At 38.7% G+C, this 27,419-nt stretch overlaps 1 protein-coding gene across 6 annotated transcripts in view; it reads right to left on the reverse strand.

Annotated features, from left to right (window-relative positions):
- Positions 1-27,419, reverse strand: part of LOC111144942 (family with sequence similarity 13 member C) — a 157,611-nt gene that overhangs the window by 32,628 nt on the left and 97,564 nt on the right. For all 6 annotated transcript variants that reach the window (XM_022499555.1, XM_022499560.1, XM_022499558.1 and 3 more), the window contains one exon: positions 4,478-4,562. In XM_022499555.1, coding sequence (XP_022355263.1) covers positions 4,478-4,562 — 85 coding nt within the window. The remainder of the gene's footprint in view (positions 1-4,477; positions 4,563-27,419) is intronic.

The following is a 27,419-nucleotide window of genomic DNA, read 5'->3' on the forward strand; positions in this document are numbered from 1 at the left end:
CCAAAAATGTAAAAAAGTTTCAGTTAGGATTTAGAAATACCATACACACATACACATAGATCCATAAAGAACAAAGTTTCTAAATTATATTTGGAATTAGGTGCACTTAAAAGGTTGAAGTAATGGAGATCCCTTCTTACTAACTTTCAAACACCGTGTGGGGTCACTGCCAGATAGGATAGAACATCAAGTTGGGTGGATAACACACCTAGCAGACACGTGAGATGCCCCCATGTTCCAGAAGGCCAGTTATAAACTCCGCCTGCAGGAGGAGGTGGACATTTCTTGCCCCCTAGAGAAACACTAGAGCACTGTGTTCCAGAAAGTGTTCCTGAATCTCTCTGTACCCCAGAATTACCAGAGCAGCTTTTCAAACATAGGAATTTCCAGGCCTTATCTCTACATTTTAATTTTTCATTTTAGGGTGGAGAGCCCAAGACATCTATCTATAAGTTTAATAAGTCCTCCCAAGTAATTGGTAACATCTGGTCAAATCGACAGTGTCTTAAAATATAAGAGAGAAGTTCAGGTTCTCCTTAACTCTGCCCCATCTTAATTTGGACATAAGAAAGCTACCTACACACCATGCAGAATTCCTTATGGGAATAATGATATCCTATAAATAGTTATATACATTAGCTCTCACTAATGATCAACATTAGGAACAAAGCTCTTACCCAAATAAAAAGTTTGAAAACCAAGATTTTATAACAAAAGAATTAATTAGAAACTGCTGTGGTTTATTATTTCTAGTAATAAGTCTTCAGTTATCTCTGGTGACAGCTTTTGCTACAAACTCCATACCATCAATCACCCATGTTCAGACAGAATAGGGGTTACTATGCTTAGTCATGTAGAACAAACAGTCCTTCTGCACACTCTGAAAATGACAAGCAGTTGAAAAGACAATGTTCATTCCATTTTCTATTCAACAACACCAGAATAGATCCTTACTAATGCCACAGAGGAAGGATTTGCTTCGGCTTTAAGAGGCTATTGATATAGGCAGAGGGATTTTGCGTCTCAGTGTGGAGGGGGTTTCCATCTCAAAATATGCAATTTGCATCCTCCAGGTAGGGTTACCAGCTATCCCAGATTGCCTGGGACTGAGAATTTCCCAGCATGTGGGACTTTCAGTGCTAAAACTTAGACATTCCTGGGCAAACCATGACAACTGATAACCCCATGTATAGTCTAAAAGTCCTCTTGCAGCTGCTTCCCTCTCTATCACTTTTTTCTAAGGGTCTCTATATCCCCCAAATCTGCCCTAACCCTGGTCCATGTCCCCACCCCACACATCTCTAACCTGAGGACTTGGATGCTTGAGCACCCTTCTCTTCCTAAAGTAAATGGACTGAGCTGATTGGTCACAGACCCTGAGTTATAAGTCCAAGTCATCCAAGAAATTGAGGCGAAGCAGAATCAAAGAGAACCTGAGAGAACCTGACCTTCTCCCTCCTAATTCAAGACACTTAATAATGGTTCCCACTACTTGGGAGTGTTTAAGAAATATAAAGATCACAGGACTTCCACCTCAGACTGCCCAGCGATGAGGACTAAGAATCCCCATATGTGAAAAGCTTCTTGGTAATTATCAGGTGCAGGAAGGCTCACCAACAATATTCAGAACCCAGTGCTCCTCCAGGGGTGCCATGAAATGTGTTTCTGCTGCAAGGGCAGTTTATAATTGCATTTCCAGAATGTAGATGCTTTTCAGATATTTTACTAGGAAGGACTGACCTTTGTAACCTATAAATCCAAGTTAAAACCCACACGTTGATCTCAAGAGACCATTTCAAATGCCTACACACTTTACTTGTCATGCCCTAATTGAGTCTAAAGTAAGCTTGAAATCTATTTAAGTCAGATCAATTTATATTTATAAATGTTTGCCTTTAATAGTTAATTGGTAGCATATTATATCCAGATATTTCTGTAAAAATCACCTGTTGGGTTTTGTCTTTGTTATACCAATTACTGACATCAACAATTACTAATTGAATAGATATATACATGTAAGGTTCAGGGCTAGATGCTAGGCTTTGGGAAGAAGAAAATTTTAAGTTATATAATCCTTTATAGATTTATGGTCATTTATACTAATCTTATGTGATCACACTCTCAACATGGATTTTTATACACATAAAAATTAGTTTCGAGGTGGTCAAAGATCGCTCTAGAAATCCTTTCACAGTCCCTGAGCCTTTAAGATGAGCAAACATTTCTTCTTTCTGAGTGACACATGGATTAGGAAATATATGATCAAAAATAATTAATTAATTAATTAAATGTAAAAATATATGTATACATATGACCTTCCTATAAACACTCATTTTTGGAAGCCAATGAGAAGCAATGATCCCATAAATTAATCTGTGAAAAACTATTCCAAATGTTTGCCACATTGGCACTATCCCTGCCAAATGCAGAGACTTTTTAGGTCCCTGAAAACATCTGGCAAGTGGTTTCGAGATTGTGTTATTAGAAAATGAGAGAAGATATATGTCAAAGTACTACAAGGTCCAATATGGGGGCTGGAGCTACTTCACTCTTATGCAGTCATTTTGGACATGAGATTCCTTATTCATAAGCTCTACGAAGGTGAAAAACATCAAGATTTTATGGATTTTATCTTTGAAAACTTGCCAGACTTGCCAGAAATATTCTTAACTAGTGTGTGGACACACACACACAGAATGAAAACCTTTCATCCTCATAGACTCTCTTGGAAGGGCTCTGGGACACCTCAGATTCACCTACATTTTGGAAATTCGCATCCTCTGTAAGGAGCCTTCTGTCCATTTCTGCCGTTTGACACTTAACATGACATGTATGGATTGTTCCTTTGGTATGGGCAATTTCTACAAAAATTTGGCATGTATTTCCATTATATAAGGAGTGTTAATAAGCTTGTTCAAAATCCTGTCCATCCAGAATGAGAAAATACAAAACTACTCTTGACCATTGGAGATTATGACACATACACACACAAAAAAGTCATGATTTAAAATAGAAAAAAAAAAATATATATATATATATATATCATACAAATATTTTATAACTCTTTTCCAGATACTTGTGTAGCTATACAAAACATCAGACAACTCAAAGGTGAATTTGCATCTGGCTTAAGACTTCGTTATGTGTTTATATGTGTTTGTTGGGGTTGGGGGAAAAGAAGAAAAGTGTCTCTAATAAACTGACTTAAAACTCTAATTGGACTGACATTGGGTCCTGCCCCCTCTTATTGCCTTTCATCAAAACATAATGGATGGCTAGCAGAGCAAGGGGAGCTCATCAGAAAATAAGGACAGTCAACTAGCCACCTGCATCCATGGGGAAATAATTTACCACTTACCAGCAGGGTTACACTAGGCCTCAGTGTCCTTATCGTGAAGCATATTATTTCACAGATTAGTTTAAGGATTTAATATAAAATATATAAAGGACTTAGTGCCTGGAGCACAAAAATCTTCAATAGTAATAAAGCTACTAAGAGTATTAGTAACTATTATTAATACTCTTAATTATTAATTAACATACTTAATAAACACTGGGATGATGTTTTTACCTACTTAGACCATATGGATCTGTTTTAACCAGTAATATCTTAAATGAGCTATTAATAATGACACTGAAATACATTACCTTTTTAAATCTCTTCTTTCAGTTCCTGGAGATAAAGGACATCTCATGAAGCAAGTTCCCCTAATCCTATTTTTATCAGCCATCCAGAAACCAGTCTATAAACCTCTTACCCATCTGGGTTATAAAAGATAAGCTGTGCTCTCATTTCTACTCATATAAATTAGTGTTTCTTTCCTGTCTTTCTGGAAGCATTAATTTGCCTTCTGCTTACTAGCCAATCTACCATCTCTGGGGTTAAAACCAGAGAAACTATCAGACAAATGGAAATCAATTCTGAGACTTTTCAACATAGAAGTTAATGCAGGAAAAAAAAAATTGAGACAGAAAAAGACAACATAGGATCAGAAAGAGTTACACCGCTCACCTCCTCTTTGCCTATGTTGAATCATCTTACAAGCAGGTAATAGAAGAAAGCAAGTAGTCATGTTAAAACTCTCCTATCACTGAATACCTCAAAAATACTATCAGTATCAAGACAGTACAGATTACCTACATCCAGTGATAGAAAATAAGTACACCACTTGTTTGTCACAGAAAACCAAGTAGGAATTCATTAGGACCAGGAGTTGTGGTGAGCGTTTTTCACCGGACACCTATTTATGCTTAAGTCTGACGCTTGGCCCCCAGCTGGAGAGCATACTCTATACCAGCACACGCCTTGATGCCTCCTGCTCCCTCTCAGCTCCCCCGCTACAATTCGAGCACCTCTTCAGCTTTTCTGTTGCACCAGGCATGGTTTCCCCACCGGAGGCCAGGTTTAGGGAAGCAGCAAGAAGCTGAACTATCCTGACAGTACACGTGAAGACCTGTCCCCAGCCCAGCCTCTTACCTGCAGCATCTGCGCCTTCCACAGGCGCACTCTGGGTCGACACTGGGGTTGGGTCCTTGAGTCCGTGCACCTGAGCAGCTTCTTCCTGGTTTGCCAAAAATGCAGAGCACAGATCAGTTTCCAGGGCTTGGAGCTTCAGCAAGGAATTCTGCCAGCAAAAGCAGAACATCGGGCTAGCTAAGTAATTGCCTAATACACAACAGTGAGTCCGTAGCTCCGCAGAACACCTTCCTCCAGCGCCTGGCAGGGGGAAGATCTCAGCTCCAGCTGCTTCAGGTAGAGCTGATTGTGCCAGAATCAGATACACATTATTTCACATGCAGCCTCAGTTTCTGCCTCATTTCAGTCCTAACGTATATGGCTTTATGTGTCACACACGGGACTGGTGATTTCGTCAGCAGGAGAGGCTGCACCAGAAGGAGCCAATCTGAGATGGTATCTGCTTCCCCGAGTGCTTGAGGCTTTACGCTTTGCAAGTGTTTCATTCATTGTGCTGACATCAGGAGCAAGTGACATTAGGCCCCTCCCAGGCTACCATTCATAAAAGCCAGCATCCCTTAACTACGAAGACTGCAGCAGACCGCAGTGCATAAAGAGTTACTGCTGCAGAGGCCGCCTGGCATCTGGGAGGTGCTTCTGGGCTCCCTGATCTACATCTGTGTCTGGGAGGGTATATGCATGCACTCATGTGTGTCTTCTGAAGTTGCTTCCCTCATATGGGATGGCTATAGATGCCTATATCGAAAGTAGGGTGGAGGAAGCAAGGGAGAGGGCCTTGGTCACTGAGGGAGAAGCAATTTCTTAGCTCCCAGAACAACCCTCTCCCCACCCCCTTCATTTCTCAGTTTAAATTTCTCCCATGGTTCTTAATAAGAACAGAGTCATGCAGACTGACGCATGTATCCTGCCATGATGCAGATGCCCAGCAAATTAATTCCCCTGACCAGGTGAAAGTGAGTCACGCCTGAGGCCTTGGCGGGGTGCCACTCCCCTGCAACAGGAAAGCTCTGCAGGCCTCAGCAGCTCCTCCACCCACAGAGCTCCTGGCAGCGGTGGCCACCTGGAGTGGAGACTTGATCCTGTGCCTATTATGACCCTCCAGTACACACATACTCACTCACACCCTACCCTCCACATCCCCTATTCCCCACACATCTTCATACATTCACCCCCATCCCTATCCCGTGCATACCCTTATACCCTACCCTACCTTCACCCCCTGTTCTCCACACCCTCATGCCAACCCCATACCTTCACACTACTTGCACATACATTTAACCTCCAAATAACCTCATATACACTCTCATTCCTACTCTTCACACTCACCTTTTTCTATCCCCTACTATACACATACACACAGAGACACCCCACCATACACACACCATATATACACCCTCATACTCAGCTCCCGCTCTCACATCTATTCAGTACACACACACCCCTACCCACATCTATACCCTCATGCCTTACCTCACCTAAGTGCCTACCTCCAGCATCTCTTCACACTGGGGCCCCTCCCCCCCCCCACAATACCTGTTCGTACACACGTACCCTCATCCATGCTGTTGATGTAAATAAATAGGAGCCCACAGCAGTGTTTTCAAAGTTGTTCCCTACTAAATGGGCTCCAGTTACCTCCTCTGCCGTGCTCAGAGATGAAGGCACAAACCTCCTCTGTGCTCAGGGGCTGCTGACTGAGGGCCCACAGTTCAGATTAGGCATCTTCCTAAGATCAGGTCACCCTTTTATTGCTCCCTCCTCCTTTCTGGGATGTTCTCCCAGCATTTGAGTGTGAAAGTAAGAACCTGAGGTTTCTGACAGGAGCTACGCAGAAGCAAGGGCACCAAGTTTCTGAAAAGAGTTCTAGGCATCTGGGAGACAAACAAACAAACAAACAAAATCCCAGACAAACTTCCTACTGGCAGACCTTGGAGAGTGACCTTTCAAAAAAGAGCAAAACTATTTTGAAAATTAAGAAATGATGACATGAGAATGTAAAATGGTACAGGTGCTATAGAAAACAGTATGTCATTTCCTCAAAAAAAAAAATTAAAAATAGAACAACCATATGATCCAGTAATTCTGCTACTGCATAGATACCCTGAAAGAATTGAGAGCAGGGACTCAAACAGATATTTGTGCACCCTTATTCATAGCAATATTATTCACAATACCCAAGAGTTACATTACGGACTGAATTGTGTCTTCCTCAAATTCATATGTTGAAGACCTAACCCCCAATGCAACTGTATTTGGAGATGGGGCTTTTAAAGGGAAAATGAGGTCTAAGGGTGGGGCCCTGATTCAATATGATTGGGCTCATATAAACACTGCGAGAGAGACACCGGGGATGCATACACAGAGGAAAAGCCATGTGAAAAAGTGGCTATTTTCCAGCCAGGAGAAAGGCTTCGAGAGAAACCGACTCTACCATCACCTTGATCTTGAGCTTTCAGCCTCCAGAACTGAGGAAATAAATGTTTGTTGTTTCAGCCACCCAGTCTGTAGTATTTTTCTTTTTTTTTTTTTTTTTTAAAGATTTTATTTATTTATTTGTCAGAGAGAGAGAGGGAGAGAGAGCAAGCACAGGCAGACAGAATGGCAGGCAGAGGCAGAGGGAGAAGCAGGCTCCCTGACAAGCAAGGAGCCCGATGTGGGACTCGATCCCAGGACGCTGGGATCATGACCTGAGCCTAAGGCAGCTGCTTAACCAACTGAGCCACCCAGGCGTCCCTGTAATATTTTTCTTTTTTAATGGCAGCTCTAACTGTATTAGCAGATTAATACAAGGAAGAAGGAGGACGGATGGATGGACGGAAGGAAGGAAGGAAGGAAGGTAGGAAGGAAGGAAGGAAAGAAGTCCCTCCCTACATTTAGAGGAAGGGTGTGGAACCTGCTGCTTCTTGTAGACTCCATGTGTTCTTATATATTCTACAAAGCAGAAGAGGACATGTTCAGCTCTGCTACCTTCTATGCATCTGACTTTGGGCAAGCATTTTTGCTATTCTAAACCTTAGTTTTTCCATGTATATATATAAGCATGTATAATATGTATATAAAATAATAAATATGTAAATATATGTATATAAATAAAAAATATATAAAAGCATGTTTTTATATATATACATGCTCTTATTTTAGGACTGAACACTGGGTTTATTTTATTTTAGCACTGAACACTGGGTTTATTACGAATTATCTCCACACCCCAGAGGCCACTGGGCAGAGCTCTGGTCATGTGTGAGGCCAAATGCTACACCAACCCTGAGGCCTTGACTCATCACTTTATCTTCCAGGGCCCCACTCTCTGCATCTGCCTATAAAGGGCCTGGGACTAGGTGACTTCTAAATCCCTTTCCAACTATAAGGGAAAGGAAAACAAACATGCACATACACTGAGGATGGTGCACAGAATATGGCACAATGTGGATGCTTAGATAGTGTTTCTGGAACTGAACCAAGTGTACATGCAACACAAATAAAGAGCAAATAATTTCAATGCATAGGAGTATGTCAGCTCACATTCAGAGGCCTCTGAACTTCCACAGGGAGTGAGGTATAATGCTGAGACCCAGTTATGGCTAGAAGTAGTAATTGGGTTGTTGTCCATCTTACTTTCCCACCTCTCCCTCCCTCGTACTCAGACCGAAGCAAAAACAAGACAGGAGGTTTGTCAAAGATGATCCATCTGCATGGCTGGTTTATTCCTCTCTGAGATAAGAGATGGGAGTAAGGTTAAAGGAGCGGAGAAGAAAGCAAGTGGCAAATGAAACAGGAGAGAGAAGATGAAGGTCTCAAGGTATAAGACCACCTCCAAGCAGAAGGGAAAAAATAAGCTGCTATAACTGAAGACAAGAAAGCAGAACGGAAGTGTCTTCCTTTCGATGGTCATTCTATGACCAGTTGTCATCAACATATACCTTCCTCACTCCAAACTGACCCATTACCTGAAGACGACCAGATGTTTCTCAACATAGGAGTGGAGAGTAGGGATTTGGACATGCTGTGTAGGATGGGTCTATAGACCCATTATAAAGGGATACCTCTCCTGCTGACCAGGAAACCCAGAACAAGGGTGGGGGTAGGGGCCTTACCTGTAAGCAATCTATGCCACCGTCATATGTCCTTCCAGTGAGCAACAGAAGACATTCAGCCTGTCGCATCAGGGCTGAGCCCCCATAGAAAAACCCTTGAGAAGGCCCATGGACAAGTCACACTGCACACTGTGCCCCTACACAGATGTAACACTCCACATGCAGCTACTAGGCTCTGCCCACTTTTAATGCACACAGAGCTGCACTAGGCTCTGGTAAGACTGGTTTCAGCCCCTTCTTGTGGGGCTTCCAGTGTACTGGGGAGATAGCCGGAAAACAAGCAAATCAAATAATAGTGAAGTTTCTACTGTCATATGTTGATGGAAAAAGAAACCACAAGCCCGAGGAGAGAGTAAGCACTGGTTTAACTCTGATCATGCCTGACACAGTGACCTTAAATGCAGGAACATGCTTTTCTCCTACAGAAAACTAAGGGCTGTAAATCCCTGGTGTCCTGGTGCTACCTCAATGCAACCATTCTCTCACTAGGACCAGCACTCCCTATGAGGCTGCCCCAGCCCACTCTTCAGAGCCTGCCTGCTAGGACTAATGCAGATTTACAATCCCAGGTCTCCATAATGGATCTTTAGGATCTACAGGAAAAATAAACAAAGGCTGATGGATGCCCTAAAGAACAATGACTACCTCTCCTTTCCCTCTCCCATCTGGATATGTACGAAACCAAAGAGAAGTCCACGAAACCTAGGTGTGGCTTTCTAAAAGCTATTTTTTTTTCCTCTTTTACATAATGGAAAATATGCTACTTGTTTTAGAAAATACTCTACTCACTTTTCTCTGCTATGCAATTACTGGGTCCCTCTTTAGTTGGGTTGGAATGGAGAACACCCACACAGGCTGCATGGTTAAATGCTATTTTAAGGTACCTTCGCCTACAATTCACCAGTTGCAGAATAAGGAAAGCTTACTTTTAATTTTTGTGAAGAGGTTCAGTGGCCCTTTCACATCCTTTTATCTAAGAACTGTATATAAATTCTCTATGGTGATATGAAGATCAAATTGGATATTTGCTCAAAGTTGGGGATACAACTGGGTCCCTGAATATCCCATTTTACTTACCATTCTTCTTTCCTGATTTTAATGTTTTCCATGTATATTTCCCTCCATGACCTACCTCCCAACCCCTCCTCACACACACTCCCCTTTCTTTCCACCTGCTTCCTGACCCCACCTCTCCAGGCCTGCTTTAGCTATAGTCATTTCACAGTCAAATTTCTATCAAATTCTTGAGCCAGTTTTGATTACCTTAGCTAAGCTGCACCCCCAATTTCTCTGTTAGCATTTTGTTTATTTCTAACACTCACCATAATATGTAATTTAATTCATTTCCCCTTGTTTATTGGCTCTTTCTTGCTCCAAGAGGGCTGGAACCATGCCTCCATTGTTCACTGCCATACCTATCACAGCGAGTAGTAAAGGAGCCAACCTATAAAAGGACTGCCATTGCATATTAGTTTTTATTTCCTGGACTCCTTTTAGGCCCTTCTGAGTATCCAATTCCAAGCTGTCCTGTTGCTGTGGCCCAGAAACTTTAAAATGATTACAAATCACTAGGGGATTTGTTAAAGATGTGTATCACATAGGTATCACCGAAGAGATTCAAATTCTGTGGCCTGGGGCAGGGGGGGGGGGGGGGGGGGGGTCATTTAGATACAGGAAGTCCAAGGTCTATACTTTGAGAGACATAGCCCTATTCCCTGGGGACTTGACCTACTCTAAAAGCTGCCTTGTTTGCCTGCTTAGCTCCACCTATCCCAGGAACAGTAGCTTTTCCCTGACTCCTCGCCCTCTGACACCCTCATTAGTCTCCTGCCCTGGACACACCTTGAGGACTGCTCCTCCTCTGTCTCACCACACATACACACTCACACCAGGACACATAAATTATGAAGTGCTCAGAAGCAAGGCAGTGTTGCCTTCTGAATGGCTGTTACTGATCTCTGAATGTTCTTGCCGAAAGAAGCTGGACTTCTTCCAAAGGTGATGGTTATAGAAAATACCAAATTGACCCACCCCTAGAAAGAGTGGACTTTCAGCTAATTCCTTTGGGGCCTGTATTGCTTATAGTCCAGGAAGCTTTGCAGCCAAGTCCAACTGAGGGATTACACACCTCAGTTCAGCCTCCTCTGCTCCAGGGGATCAGCCATTACCTCCCACACTACCCAGTGGAGAAATTCAATGTAAGAGAAAAACCTATTCACTTCTAGGGGCCCTGTGTTGACTACAGGATCCAGATTCTATTCTGATATTATCAAGACTTCTTAAACAAGGACAATGCCACCACAACACACAATAAACCAAACCAAATTTCCGTTTAGCCAGATGATTTCAACCTAGGAAGGGAGAGTATTGTACTTAGTTTTATCTCATTTTGATGTCCTTGTTATGTTCACCTTGGTAAATAAATATAAAAATGAGGTGTTTGGGAGACAATAATACTGCTAATGAAACTCCTATTTTAATTCAGAACTCTGATATTGATTTTCTGAAACTATAATGTGTCTCATTTTCAATTCATAGAATGGACTTCGATAGTTTCTCTTTGGAGCTATTAGTATTTAAACTATCCAAAAGGACAGGGTTTAAAGAGAATAAGCCCCCATAAATCATATTTTCTAAAACATCAATTATATCCTGAGGGCTAAAGTCCACAAATCTATTCTGTGTTGTAACCCATACATTAACTCTTAGTAAATACTTCTGTTTCAATTTCTTTTAGCTCTGAAAAATATTCTGCTTAAAAACTAATTTCAGTAAGATGGGGTAGACTAAGATGGAAATGTAGGAAGATCCTGAACTCACCTACTTCCATGGACACACTAAATCTACAGTTACATATAGAACAATCCCCTCTGAAAAACAAACAAACAAACAAACAAAAAATACCCTGAAAACTAGCTGAATGGCTATTTCACAATAATGGATAAAAGGACTATATTGAGAAGGACAGGAGAAGCAGACATACAATCTTGCCAAAAACCCCACCTCTAGCATGGTGATCCACAATCAGGAGGGATTCCACAAATAAAAACTTCTCCCTTAGGAGCAAGTGTCAAGCCCGACGTGAGGTACCCCAACCCTTGGGACCCACAATAGAAATACAAGCCCCCAAAATGTCTGACCTTGAAAAACACATCCAGGAAACTCAAGGGACTGTGCAGAAATGACTGGCTTACATGCAGAGTAACCCTGGGGACTAGCAAAAAGGTAGCAGGTTGTGGGGCACCTGGGTGACTCAGTTGATTGAGCATATGACTCTAGGTTTTGGCTCTGCATTGGGCTCCACACTCAGTGGGAAGTCTGGTTGAGATTCTCTCCCTCTGCCCCTCCCCCTGCTTGTACATACTCTCTCTCTCTCTCTCTAAAATGAATAATAAACCTTCAAAATCAAACAAACAAACAAAAAAGAGCAGCAGTTTGAAAATGCCTATACTATATGTGAAGAAGCTTCATTTACTAATCTTAAATCATCTACTAGACAGGCTGGAACCTATAAGAACTCTCTGGGGACAGTGGCACTAGCACATGCCATTTCTGCACTCTCTCTCTAACTTCATAGTGCAGGCAGGTGTGCCCCAGCCCTGCACTCTCCCACTGCCCTGCTATAGCTGGCAGGCACACCCTGGCCCTGCAGTCTTCCACTGTCATGCTATGGCCTGCCGGCACATTCCAGTCTTGTGTTCTCCCACTGCCTTACAAAGGCCAGGGACACATGGTTCACATGCTCCCGGTTCACTCCTTGATCACCTCACTTACTCTTCTGGCCAATAAGATCATTACATTATGTTCCTGCATTCCATACGACTATAATAATTGGAGACAGTTCTTGGCAGACTACTATCACCCCCAGGGTAATATAAACAGCAAACTGAAAGACACTCCTAGTCTTTCTGTTAAAAAGGCTTCTTTACTTGTTTTAGACCTTCAGCATGAGGGAAAGGCTTCAGGTTTGCCAAACATCTAGAGGCTAGGGGGTGTTCTCAAGGAATCTAAACAGGGACACCTTCTTTGTGCTCTCCTTTGGCCTCAAAACAGCATATGCCATTGCCTCCCAGAAAGGAGCATATATACTCATCTGAAGCTCTGATTTTTGCACCTGTCACCCAGGAGACACCAGATGACCTGTCTGGAAGCCAACAGGACTTACAATTGCAGCCCCACAGGAGTATATATATTTATAAACTTTAAAAGTTGCTGCCTGACAGTCTGGCTTCTAATCACCTGAAACTAGGTGCTGACTGAGGCTCTCTCTTTAGAACATTGACAAGTCTTGGCACACCCTCAGCAACTGGGACCTACCAAGAATAAATGAGACTGTTTAGACAAATGTAAAGATTCTAGAGACAACAAAGAACTAGAGCAGAATTGAAAGATAAGTTTCATCTCTTACACAAGGCCCTACTTGAAGACTGGGAGAGATAGATGTTTTCCCTAATACAAAGGAAAAAACACAGAGAGTCAATCAAAATGGGAAAACAGAGGACCATGTTCCAAATAAAAGAACTAATTAAAACCCCAGGAAAAACAACTTAACAGAATGGAGATAAGTAATCTACCTGATAAAAAATTCAAAGCAATGGTCATAAAGATACTCACCAAACTTGGGAGAAGAATGGATGAGTCTGGTAAGAACTTCAACAAAGAGATAAAGAATATAAGAAAGTACCAAACAGAAGTCACAGACCTGAAGACCATAACAGTAACAAAAAAATACACTAGAGGGAAAAAAGAGCAGATTAAAGGATAAAGAAGAACTGATTAGTAACCTGACAGAGTAGTGGCAATCATTCAAACTGAAGAGCAGAAAGAGAAAAGAATTTAAAGAAATGAGGATGGTTTAAGGGACATCTGGAATAGTATCAAGGATCCTAACATCCTCATTATGGGGGTCCCAGAATGAGAAGAGAGAGAAAGGGGAAGAAAAATTCTTTAAAGAAATAACAATTGAAAATCTCCCTAACCTGGGGAAAGTTACAGACATCCAGGTACAGTAAGCACAGAGTTCTAAAAAAGATGAACCCAAAGAGATCCACACCAAAACACATTAAAATTAAAATTTCAAAAATTAAAAATATGAGAATCTGAAAAGCAGCAAAAGAAAGCAATCCATTGCATATAAATGAACCCTTCCTCCATAAAGTTTTCAGCTGATTTTTCAGCAGAAACTTTAGGCCAGAAGAAAATGGCACAGCATGTTTAAAGTGCTGAAACAAAACAAAACAAAACAAAAACCTTACAACTGAGGATACTTTCTATAACAAGTTTACCATTCGGAATTGAAGAGGAAATAGAGTTTCCCAAGCAAGCAAGCAAAACTAAAGGAGTTAATTCACCACTGAACTAGCAGATAAGAAAAGAAAGAAAAAAAAAAAAAAGGAAAGAAAAGAAAAAAGAAAAGAAAAAGAAAAGAAGAAAAGGTCATAACTAGAAATAAGAAAATATTTGGAAGAAAAAATCTGAATAGTAAAGGCAAGCATAGAGAAAAGATAATGTATCAAACTCTTACAATCCTAGTATAAGGGTAGTAAAAAAAAGTTTAAAAAAGTAAAAAAAAAGTATGAGGGTAGTTAAAAAAAAGTAGTAAAATCAACTAAATCTACAATAATTATATATAAGGGATTCATTAAATAAAAATACATAAAATATGACATCAAAAACATAAAATGTGTTGGAGGAGTAAAAATGTGGCAGTTTCAGAATGCATTTGAACTTAAACAATCACCACCCAAAATAGACTACTATGTATGTAATGGTTATATATTAAATTCATGGTAAGCATAAACCAAAAACCTATAATAGATATATAAAAAATAAACAGAAAGGAGTCTACACATAACACTAAAGTCATCAGATCACTAAAGTCATCAAATCACTAGGTGAATAAAGAGAAAAGAACAGAGAACTACAAAAACAAGCAGAAAACAGTTAACAGAATGGAAATAAATACATACATAATAATAACTAGTTTACATATAACTGGACTAAATATTCCAATCAGAAGATAGGGTAGCTGAATGGCAAATGGAAGGGGGAAAAAAAGACCCATCTATATGCTGACTGCAAGCTACTCACTTTAGATCTAAGATACAGACTGAAAATGAAGGGATAGAAATATACCCCATGCAAATGGAAACAAACAAAAAGCTGGGGTAGCAATATTTATATTAGACAAAATAGACTTTAAAACAAAAGTTGTAACAAGAGACAAAGAAGAAAATTATATAATGATAAAGAGATCAATCAAAAAACGATAAAACATTGTACATATTTGTGCACCCAACATAGGAGGACCTAACTATACAAAACAAATATTAAAAATTGCAATGGGAGAAATACAGTAATACATTAATAGTAGGGAATTTTAACACCCCACTTACATCAACAGATAAATCATCCAGACAGAAAATCAATAAGGAAACATTGACACCGAACAACACGTTAGATAAGATGGACTTAACAAATATATACATAGCATTCTTCCTAAAATAAGAGAATACATTTTCTTCTCAGGTACACACAGAACATCCTCCAGGATAGATCACATTAGCCCCAAAACAAAACTCAATAAATTAAGAAGATTGAAATAATATTAAGCATCTTTCCTGGCCACAGCACTGTGAAAGTAGAGATCAGCTGCAAGAAGAAAACTGGAGAAAGGACAAACATGTAAAGACTAAACAATATACCAGAAAACAGCCAATGGGTAAATGAAGACATTAAAGAGGAAATAAAGAAACACCTTGAGACATATGAAAATGAAAGGACATTGCTCCAAAATATGGTACCTATCAAAAGCAGTTATAAGAGGGAAGTTTATGGTGATACAGGCCCACCTCAAGAAACAACAACAGGGGCGCCTGGGTGGCTCAGTGGATTAAGCGGCTCAGGTCATGATCTCAGTGTCCTGGGATCCAGCCCCACATCGGGCTCTTTGCTCAGCAGGGAGCCTGCTTCTCTCTCTCTCTCTCTCTGTCTGACTCTCTGCCTACTTGTGATCTCTCTGTCAAATAAATAAATAAAATCTTTTAAAAAAAAAAAGAATTTCCTTTATAAAAGAAACAACAAAAAAGTCTCAAATAAGCAATCCAAACTTACATCTAAACACCAGAAGAGAACAAAGTCCTAAATTAGTAGAAGGAAAGAAAAATAAAAGTCAGATCATAAATAAAATAGAGATCAAAAATCAATAAAGATTAATAAAATTAATAAAGATTATTATTTAGAGTATTTATTAAGATTATTAATAAGATTATTTGTTAAAAAAGATTAATAAAATTAAGAGGTGGGGTGCAGAAGGAAGATGGTAAAGTAGGAAGATTCTGAGCCCACCTCATCCCACAAACACATTGAGATAAAAGCTAAATCTGTGAAACTAACTTTGAAAATGACCCAAAGACTGGCAGAACAAACCTTCCACAGTTAATCACAGAGAGAATGTGACATTGAAAGGATAGAAGGGCAGAGACACAGTTTAAAACAACTTCCCCCTCCCCACAGTGAAACTAATCACAAATAAGACATCGCAAGCATGGAGAATCAAGAGTTCCAGACCCAAACCAGGAACCTCTAGTACTGGGGACCCACACTGGGAAGACAAGACCCCATAACATCTGGCTTTGAAAACCAGTGGGCTCTAACTTTAGTAGCTTTAAAAATCAGCAGGCTTCACCCTGGGAAAGCCAAAGCATGGTAGAAAATTGAGTCCCCACCCTTTAAAAGCCAGCATAATATATAACTTGAGCCCAAGACAACAGCACAGAAGTACCAGTTTCAAAATCACCTGGAGTATATATGAAGATTTATTGACTAATCTTAGAACATAAGATGGAGGGGCAAGGAACTTCAGGAAATTTTTCTGGGAATATAAGTACTGCTAGGTGCCATTTTTTTACACTCCCCCAGCCTAGATGCTTGCAGGAGCCAGTTCCAACTCCCTCCATCTACCTTGCTAGTAATGCATGCCCTGCCCCAGCATTTCCCTGAGGACCCACCCAACACAATCTGCCTGCCTTGGCAGCCATCACTCCTAAGAAGCTTCTGCTTTACCACACCTTGCAGGTAGCCCTGACAGAGCAGCACCACTCCAAAGTTACTCCTGCCCTGGAGAGTGAGGGAGATAACCTCACACACTAGTATGCCCAGAGTTACAGCAGCCCAATCTCTTAATGAGAGCCTCTCAGCTGACCCAGCAGGGAATGAGTGCTCCCCATGTGCCCATAATTATGGCAAGAAGCTACCCATAGACAGCTAAGCTGGGTGCTGGCCCTGTCCACTAACAAAACTGCAAAATCCTCATACAGTCTTGTCAACAGTGTGGGATACAAATTCTGCCCAAGGGACCAAGCATAAGTAAAGTGGGTCATTCTAGGCAGCTGGGCTAAAGGCAGTCAGGGCTCAGCCACAACTGTAGAGCACATGCAGCCAATATAGACTGGAAGGGCCTGGTGTTGGTTACCTGGGGGGATTACACTACAGGGCACAAGACCTCTTCTACATAAGGCCACTACTTTCAAGAAAGGGAGACATAGCTAACTGACCTAATACATAGAAACAAACACAGTTAGACAAAATGAAGAGACAGAGGACTATGTCCTAAATTAAAGAAAAAGAAAAAATCACAGTAAAAGAGCTAAATGAAATAAGGTTAAGCAACATGCCTGATAAGTAATTCAAAGAAATGGTCATAAAGATACTCACTAAACATGAGAAAGAGTAGATTAACTTCCACAAAGAGAGAGATAATATAAAAAAGAACTAGTCAGAGCTGAGAATTCAATAACTAAAATAAAATATATGCCAGAGGGAAGCAACAGCAAATTAGAGAATGCAGAAGAACAAATCAGTGATCTAGAATACAGGATAATGGAAAACAACTAAGCTGGAAAAAAATAATAAATGAAAACTGGTTTAAGGAAGTCAGTGACATCATTGAACATAATTATATTTGCATTATAGGAATCCCAAAAATAAAAGCAGACAAAGGAGACAGAAATTTTATTTGAAGAAATAATACACAAAAATTTCCTCAACCTAGAAAGGGAAACAGATATCCAAGTCTAGAAGTAGAGAGAGACTGTAACAAAATGAACCCAAAGAGGTCCCACCTCAATACATAATTAAAATGGCAAAAAAAGTAATTATAGGGAATTTTAAAAGCAGCAAGAGAATGGAAATAGTTACATACAAGGAAACCCCATAAGCCTATCAGCTGATTTTTCAGAATAAACTTTGAGAGCCAGAAGCAAGTGGCACGATATATTCAAAGTACTGAAAGGAAAATACCTAAAACTAAGAATGTTCTACCTAGCAAGATTATCATTCCCAACAGAAGAAGACATAAAGAGTTTCCCAGATAAACAAAAGTCAAAGGATTGTATTACCACTAAATCATCCTTACAAGAAATGTTAAAGGGAATGCTTTAAGTGGAAAGAGAAAGGTCACCACTAGAGGAAAATAGTATGAAAGGAAAACAATTTACAAGTAAAGCAAGCATATACTAATGGTAGCAGATTAGTCACTTAAAAATCCAGTATGGAGATTAAAACCCAAAGCAATAAAACAATAATATCTATAAAAAGTAGTACAGGCATACAAAAAATAAAGATATGTAAAATACTATATCATATACATAAAATATGAAGAGAAGAGTAAAAATTTAATGCTATTAGAATGTGTGTGAACTTCTGTAACCATCAAATTAAGATATATGCTATACATGTTAAGATGTTGCATAAAAACCCAATGGTAACCACAAATCAAAAACCTACAGTATATGGCTGAGGAGGAATAAAGACAGCAGAGGAGTAGGGGGACCTTAAGTTTGTCTTGTACTTCAAACACAGCTAGATACTTATCAAAGCATTCAGAACACTCAAGAAATCAATCAAAGGTGGGAGAGAATAAAACCTGCAAGGTAGGAGGGGAGGAGAGTAGTCTTGGGGGAGATAGAACTGTGACTATGGTGTCAGGGAGGGAGCCTATTTATGGAGGCTACCACAAAGTATTATAAGAAGTGGAGTGCAAAATCTGAACTTTGAGGAATCCACTACTCTGGGATTAAAGGTGCTCCAGTGTCTTGGTGGGGTGGAATCCCAGGAGTGACAATGTGGTCTGAGGATCCTCTGGGTCACAAGATCAGGTGGCACCGACTTTGCCAGGAATGGGAACAGGAAAGCCCCTGGGACCAGTGGATCTTGGTGCCAGTTTTCTGTTCTGTGTTACCATAAACTGTGAACCACTGCGCCATGGGGCAACAGCTTTCTTGGGACAAACCAGGAAACAGCTAAAGCACCGGAAGACCCTCTCCTGGAGAAAAAGCAGGGGTCTGTGCCCCAGGAGTCTCTAAAATGTGGAATTTTGAAACTCAGTTGTGTGCCTGGGATAAAAAATCTTGGATGCATTCAGTGTGAACACAGGGTTTAGAGAGAAACAGAACACAACAGAGGTGAATAATTGCTTTTCTATAAGGGCTCACTGAAGACTGTGTGTGTGGTGGGCACTTTCAGCTCCAAAGCTAGAGAGCGGGGTGTCATCATATTTATCCTACCTATGGGGGCTAGAAGTCTTCAGAGAACAAAACAGCGCCACTTAGTGGAGGCTGGTGTCACTTAACACCCAGAGGCCATTTCCACTGAAATAAGTCAGCATGAGAATCAGCACAGCCAGTTTTTCCCCCAGAGGACCAGCATAACCAGGGGCTCACAAGTCTACTGAAAACAGAGTGCTGCAAAGCTTCAGCTCTAGGGGAAACAGGATAAGCTTCCTTTTTGCTTTTATTTATTTTTATTATCTTTTTCATTTATTTTATTTTTTCAATTCCTTTTAAAAATTTTTATTATTAATCTTTCTCTTCATTTTTATTTATGTATATTTTAACATATTTTTTATTTTGTTTTGTTTCAACTATCTATCTATAGATAGATAGATATGCATATCTATCTATCTATCTATATATATATATATTTGCATTTGGAGATATAGATTCTTTTAAGAAGCAAACAAAAACACACCCAAGATCAAGGAGATCAAGGTTTTTTTTTGTTTTTGTTTTCTTTGCTTTTTGTTTTGTTTTGTTTTTTGTTTTTGTATTTCTCTTTCTTCTTTTCTTTTTTCTTTTCTGGACAAAATGATGAGATGGAGAAACTCACCCCAAAAGAAAGACTAGGAAATAGAACTCATGGCTAGGGATTTAATCAATACAAATAAAAGATACCCAAACTAGAATTTAAAACAGCGATTATAAGGATACTAGCTGGGCTTGAAAAAGAATATAGAAGACACTAGAGAATGCCTTACTACAGAGATAAAAACTAAAATCTAGTCAGGCTGAAAAACAGAGCCTATAACAGAGATGCAAACATAAATGAAGGCCATAAAAAGGAGGACAGACAAAGCAGAGGAGTGAATCAGTGATACAGAAGACCAAATTATAGAAAATAATGAATCTAAAAAGAAGAGAAAAAGAAAAGTAATGAATCATGAGGGTAGAGTTCGGGATCTCGTGACTTATGAAGATGTATTAACTTTCATATCATAAGAATCCCAAAAGAGGAAGAAAGAGAACAATGGGCAGAAGTTCTGTTCAAACAAATGGTAGCTGAAAACTTCCCTAATCTGGGGAAGGACACAGACCTCAATCCAAGAACCATAGAGAACACTCACTAAATTCAACAAAAACTGACTATTCCAAGGCATATCATAGTGAAATTCACAAAATACACAAACAAGGAAAGAATCCTGAAAGTAGCAAGTAAAAAAAATCCCTTAACCTACAAGGGGAGATAGATCAAGCTTGCAGCAGACCTGCCCACAAAAACGTGACAGGCCAGAAAAGAGTGGCAGGAAATATTCAATGTGCTAAACAGAAAAAATATGCAGCCAAGAATTTTTTATCCACCAAGGCTGTCATTCAGAATACAAAGAGAAGATAGTTTCCCAGACAAACAAAAACTAAAGGAGTTCATGACCACTAAACCAGCCATACAAGAAATTTTAAGGGGGACCCTTTGATGGGAGAAAAAAAGACCCAAAGGACCAAAGACTAGAAAGGACAGAGAATATTACCAGAAACACTAATTCTATAGGTAACACAATGGCACTAAATTGATATCTTTCAATAATCGCTGTGAATGTAAATGAACTAAATGCTCCAATCAATACATAGAGTATCAGACTAGATTTAAAAAAAAATCCATCTATATATAAAAGACACTCATTTTAGACCTAAAGACACCTGTAGATAGAACCATTTATCATGATAATGGATGTCAAAAGAAAGCCAGAATGTCCATACTTAAACAAACTAGATTTTAAAACAAAGACTGTAAAGAGAGATGAAGAAGGGCATTACATCATAATTAAGGGGTCTCTCCATCAAGATCTAACAGCTATATGAGGCACCTCAGTGGCTCAGTTGGTTAAGTGTCCAACACCTGATTTCAGCTCAGGTCATGATCTCAGAATTGTAAGATCCAGCCCCACATCAGGTTCCACTCTGGGAATGGAGCCTGATTAATATTCTTTCTCTTCCTTTACGTCTACCCCTCTCTTCATCTCTCTGCTCACTGATAATAATGCAATAATAGTAGGGGACTTTAACACCTCACTTACAGCAATGGACAGATCATCTAAGCAGAAAATCAATAAAGAAACAATGACTCTGAATGACACACTGGACAAGATAGACTTGACAACTTATTCAGAACATTTCATCCTAAAGGGGCAGAATACACATTCTTTTTGAGTGCAAATGGAACATTCTCCAGAATAGATCACATACTGGGTCACAAATCAGCCTTCATAAAGACTGAGCTCATACCATGTATATTTTCAAACTACAATACTCTGAAACTTAAGTCAACCACAAGAAAAAAATCTGGACAAACCTCAAATACACGGAGGCTAAAGAACACCTTACTAAAGAGTGAATGGGTTAACCAGGAAATTAAGGAGGAAATTTTTAAAAAATACATGGAAGCAAATAAAAATAAAAACACAACAGTCCAGAACATTTGGAATGCAGTGAAGGCAGTCCTAAGAGGGAAGTATATTGCAATACAGGCCTACCTCAAGAAGCAAGAAAAGTTTCAAATACACAACCTAACCTTACACCTAATGGAGCTAGAAAATGAACAGCAAATAAAGCCTAAAGCCAGGAGGAAAAGGGAAATAATAAAGATTAGAGCAGAAATAAATTATACAGAAACAAACAAATAAAACCAGTGGAATGGATTAAGAAAACCAAGAGCTCATTCTTTGAAGAAATTAATAACATTCATAAACACATAGCCAGACTTATCAAAAAGAAAAAGGACCCAAACAGAAAAAAATCACAAATGAAAGAGAGAGATCACAATCAACACTGAAAAAATACAAACAATTATAAAAGAATACTATGAAAAATTACATGCCAACAAACTGGGCAACTTGGAAGAAATGGACAAATTCTTAGAAACTTACAGACTACCAAAACTAAAACAGGAAGAAATAGAAAACTTGAATAGACTCATAACCAGCAAAGAAATTCAATCAGTAATCAAAAATTTCTCCCAACAGACAGAAATCCCAGGCCAGATGGTTTCCCAGGGGAATTCTATGAAACATTTATATAGAGTTAATGCCTATTCTTTTCAAACTGTTCCAAAATATAGAAATGGAAGGAAAACTTCCAAACCCATTCTACGAATCCAGCATTACTTTGATCACCAAACCTGACAGAGACCCCCACTAAAAGGAGGATTCCAGGCCAATATCCCCAAAGAACATGGATGCAAAAATTCTCAGTAAGATATTAGCAAATCTAATTCAAAAGTATATTAAAAGGATTATTCACAACAATCTAGTGGGATTTATTCCTAGGCTGCAGGAGCGTTCAACATTCACAAATCAATCAACATGATTCACCACACTAATAAAAGAAAGGATAAGAACCAGGTGATCCTGTCAATAGATGCAGAAAAAGCATTTGGCAAATGCAGTGTCCTTCCTTAATAAAAACTCTCAACAAAGTCAGCATAGATGGAGACTACCTCAGTATCACAAAGGCCATATATGAAAGACCCACAACTAATATCATCCTCAATGGGGAAAAACTGAGAGCCCTTCCCCTCTTGGATGTCCACTCTCACCATTACTATTAAACATAGTCCTGGAAGTCTTACTCTCAATAATCAGACAACAAAAAAAATTAAAAGGTATCTGACTTGGCAAGGAAAAAGTCAAACTTTCACTATTTGCAGATGACATGATACTTTATGTAAAAATCCTGAAAGACTCTTCCAAAAACTTGCTAGAACCAATTCATGAATTCAGCAAAGCTGTAGGAGATAAAATCAATTTGCAGATATCTGTTGCATTCCTATACATCGATAATGAAGCCACAGAGAAAGAAATCAAGGAATTGATCCCATTTACAACTGAACTAAAAACCATAAGATACCAAGAAATAAACCTACCAAAGAGGTAAAAGATTGGTACTCTAAAAAGTATAGAACACATATGGAACAAAATAGAAGAGGACACAAAGAAATAGAAAAGCATTCCATACTCATGAATTAGAAGACTACACATTGTTAAAATGTCTATAATACCCAAAACAATCTACATATTTAATGCAATCCCTATCAAAATACCACCAATATTTTTCACAGGGCTAGCACAAACAATCCTAAAATCTTTATGGAACCACAAAAGACCCTGAATAGCCAAAGCAATTCTGAAAAAGAAAAATAAAACTGGAGGCATCACAATTCCAGACATTAAGCTGTATTACAAAGCTGTAATCATCAAGACAATATGGTATTGGTACAAAAACAGACACATAGAGCAACAGAACAGGATTAAAAAAAAAACAAAACAGAAATGGACCCATGATTATATGGTCAACTAATCTTTGACAAAGCAGGAAAGAATATCCAATGGCAAAAAGTCTCTTCAACAAATGGTGTTGGGAAAAGTGAACAGCAACATGTAGAAGAATGAAACTGGACTACTTCCTTACACCATACACAAAAATAAATTCAAAATGGATGAAAGATCTAAATGTAAGACTGAAAACCATCAGAATCCTAGAGAAGAACACAGGCAGAAACTTCTTTGACCTTGGCCACAGTGAATTCTTATTAGACATGTCATCAGAAGCTAGGGAAACAAAAGCAAAAATAAACTATTGGGATTTCATCAAAATAAAAAGCTTCTGCACAACAAAGGAAACAATCAATAAAATGAAAAGGCAGCCTACGGAATGGGAAAAGATATTTGCAAATAACATATCTGATAAAGGGTTAGTATCCAAAACCAATAAAAAACGTTTCAAAGTCAATACCCAAAAAGAAATAATCCAGTTAAGAATAGGCAGAAGACATGAGTAGATACTTGTCCAAAGACACCCAGATGGCTTACAACACTTGAAGAGATACTCAGCATCATCATGATGATCAGAGAAATGCAAATCAAAACCATGTTGAGATACCACCTCACACGTGTTAGAATCACTAAAATTAACAACAGAAGAAACAATAGGTATTGGCAAGGGTGCAGAGAAAGGGGAAGCCTCTTGCACTGCTGATGGGAATGCAAACTAGTCCAGCCATTCTGGAGAATAGTTTGGAGGTTCTCTAAAAGTTAAAAATATAACTATACTACCATCCAGCAATTACACTGCTAGGTATTTACCCAAAGGATACAAAAATACAGATTCAAATGGGTAAATGCACCCCAGTGTTTAAATCAGCATTATCTACAATAGCCAAACCATGGAGAGAGCCCAAATCCACCAATTGATGAATGGATCAAGGTTAATGAATACCACATCATTCATATATATGAATGATATATATGTCATATATATGAATGATATATATGTCATATATATATGATATCATATATATATAAAATATATAAATATTACTCATTCATCAAAAAAAGAAAGAAATCTCATGATATGCAAGGGCATGGATGGAACTAGAGTGTATTATGTTAAGTGAAATAAGTTAGTTATAGAAAGACATACCATATGATCTCACTTACATGCAGAATTAATGAAAGAAAACAGATGAACATATGGGAAGAAGGAAAAGAAAAAAAGGAGAGAGGGAAACAAATCATAAGTGACTCTTAATAATAGAGAACAGGGGCGCCTGGGTGGCTCAGTGGGTTAAGCCTCTGCCTTCGGCTCAGGTCATGGTCTCAGGGTCCTGGGATCGAGCCCCATGTCGGGCTCTCTGCTCAGCGGAGAGCCTGCTTCCCTTCCTCTCTCTCTCTGCCTGCCCCTCTGCCTACTTGTGATCTCTGTCTGTCAAATAACTAAATAAAATCTTAAAAAATAATAATAATAACAGAGAACAAACTGAGGGGTGATGGAATGAGTTTGGTGGATGGGCTAGATGGGTGATGGGTATTAAAAAGGGCACTTGTGATGAACACTGGGTATTATATGTATGTGATGAATCTGAATTCTACTGCAGAACCAGTATTGCGCTGTATGTTAACTAAAATTGAAATTTCAAACAAACAAATGAACAAACAAAAACATATACAATAGACACACACACACAGAGAGAAATTAATCCAAGCATAACTCTAAAGAAAGCCATCAAACCACAAGGAAAAAAGAAGAACTAAAAAACAATTAGAAAATAATTAACAAAATGACAATAAGTATATACCTACCAATATTTACTTTAAATGTAAATGGACCTATTGTGCCAATCAAAAGACATAGGGTGGCTTCATAAATTAAAAAAAAAATCCATCTATATGTTATCTATAAGAGATTCAACTAAAGACACATGAAGATGGAAAGTGAAGGGATGGAAAAACATACCAGGTAAATGGAAGGGGAAAAAAAAAAAAAGCCAAAGTAGCAAAGCTTATATCAGACAAAACGGACATTAAAACAGACTATAGCAAGAAACACTGCATAATGGTGGCTGCATAATGGGCACTGTATAATGACAAAAGGATCAAACAAGAGGATATAACAATTGTATATATCTATGCAGCCAACCTAAATACATAAAGCAAATATTAACAGACATAAAGGAGGAAACTGACAGGAATACAGTGGTAATAGGGAACTTCAACATCCCACTTACATCAATGGGTAGATCATCCAGATAGAAAATCAACAAGTAAACAGTGGCCTTGAGCAACACATTAGACCAGATGGACCTACGAGATATATACAAAACGTTCCATCCTGAAACAGGAGAATACACACTGCTTTCAAGTGTATATGGTATATTTTCCAGAACAGATAACAGGTTAGGTCACACACAAAATAGTCACAGCAAATTTAAGAAGACTGAAATTAGGCCATTCATCTTTTCTATTCAGAATAATGTAAAATTTGAAATCAGTTGCAAGAAAAAAATATGGAAAAACCACAATACATGGAGGCCAAACAACATGCTACTAAACAACTTAAGGGATCAGCAAGATATCAAAGAGGAAATCAAAATCTACATGTGGACAAATAAAAATGAAAGCAAAGTTCAAAATCTTTGGGATACAACACCAAGTGGTCAATTATTCTATTAAAAAAGGAGCAAGAATATACAATGGGGAAAAGATAGTCTTTTTAATAAATGGTGTTGGAAAAATTATGCAGCTACATGCAAAAGAATTAAACTAAATCACTTTCATATACCATACACAAAAATAAACTCAAAATGGATTAGAGACCTGCTTATGAGACCTGATATCATACAATACCTAAAGAAAATCTGAATAGACTGATTACTAGTAAAGACATTAAATAAATAATAAAAAAATTTCCAACAAACAATAATAATTTCTTGGATATCAACCTTAGCAACATTTTTATGGATATGTCTCCTCAGGATAGGGAAACAAACACAAAAATAAACTATTGGGACTACACCAAAATAAAAATATTTTGAACAGCAAAGAAAACCATCAACAAAACAAAAATACAAGCTAGTGAATGGGAGACAATGTTTGCAAATGATGTGTCTATCAAGGGTTAATATCCAAAATACTTAAAGAACTTACACAACCCAACACCAAGAAAACAATCTAATTTAAAAATAGGCAGTAGACCTAAATAGACATTTTTCCAAAGATATAAAGTCAAAAGACATGAAAAGATGCTTGACATCACTAATCATCAAAGAAATGCATATCAAAACCACAATGAAATATCATTTCACACCAGTTAGAATGGCTAGTGTCAAAAAGACAAAAAGTAAGTGTTGACAAAGATCCAGAGAAAAGGGAACCCTCCTGCACTGCAACAAAAACAAAAATAAACAAGTGGGACTATATCAAACTAAAAAGCTTCTGCACAGCAGAGGAAACCAACAACAAAATAAAAAGGCAATCTACTGAATGGGAGAAAATATCTGAGAATCATATCTGATAAGGGATTAATATCCAAATATATAAAAAACTTATAAAACTCAATTGCAAAAAAATCCAATTAAAAATTGAGCTGAGGTGATCCGAAGGGGCACGTGCACCCGAATGTTTATAGCAGCAATGTCTACAATAGCCAAACTATGGAAAGAACCTAGATGTCCATCAACAGACGAATGGATAAAGAAGATGTGGTATATATACACAATGGAATACTATGCAGCCATCAAAAGAAATGAAATCTTGCCATTTGCGACGACGTGGATGGAACTAGAGGGTATCATGCTTAGCGAAATAAGTCAATCGGAGAAAGACAACTATCATATGATCTCCCTGATATGAGGGAGAGGAGATGCAACATGGGGGGTTAAGGGGGTAGGAGAAGAGTAAATGAAACAAGATGGGATTGGGAGGGAGACAAACCATAAGTGACTCTTAATCTCACAAAACAAAC

This window comes from Enhydra lutris, unplaced genomic scaffold (genome assembly GCF_002288905.1).
Source record: "Enhydra lutris kenyoni isolate GAN:26980312 unplaced genomic scaffold, ASM228890v2 scaffoldscaffold12, whole genome shotgun sequence".
Taxonomy (NCBI): domain Eukaryota; kingdom Metazoa; phylum Chordata; class Mammalia; order Carnivora; family Mustelidae; genus Enhydra; species Enhydra lutris.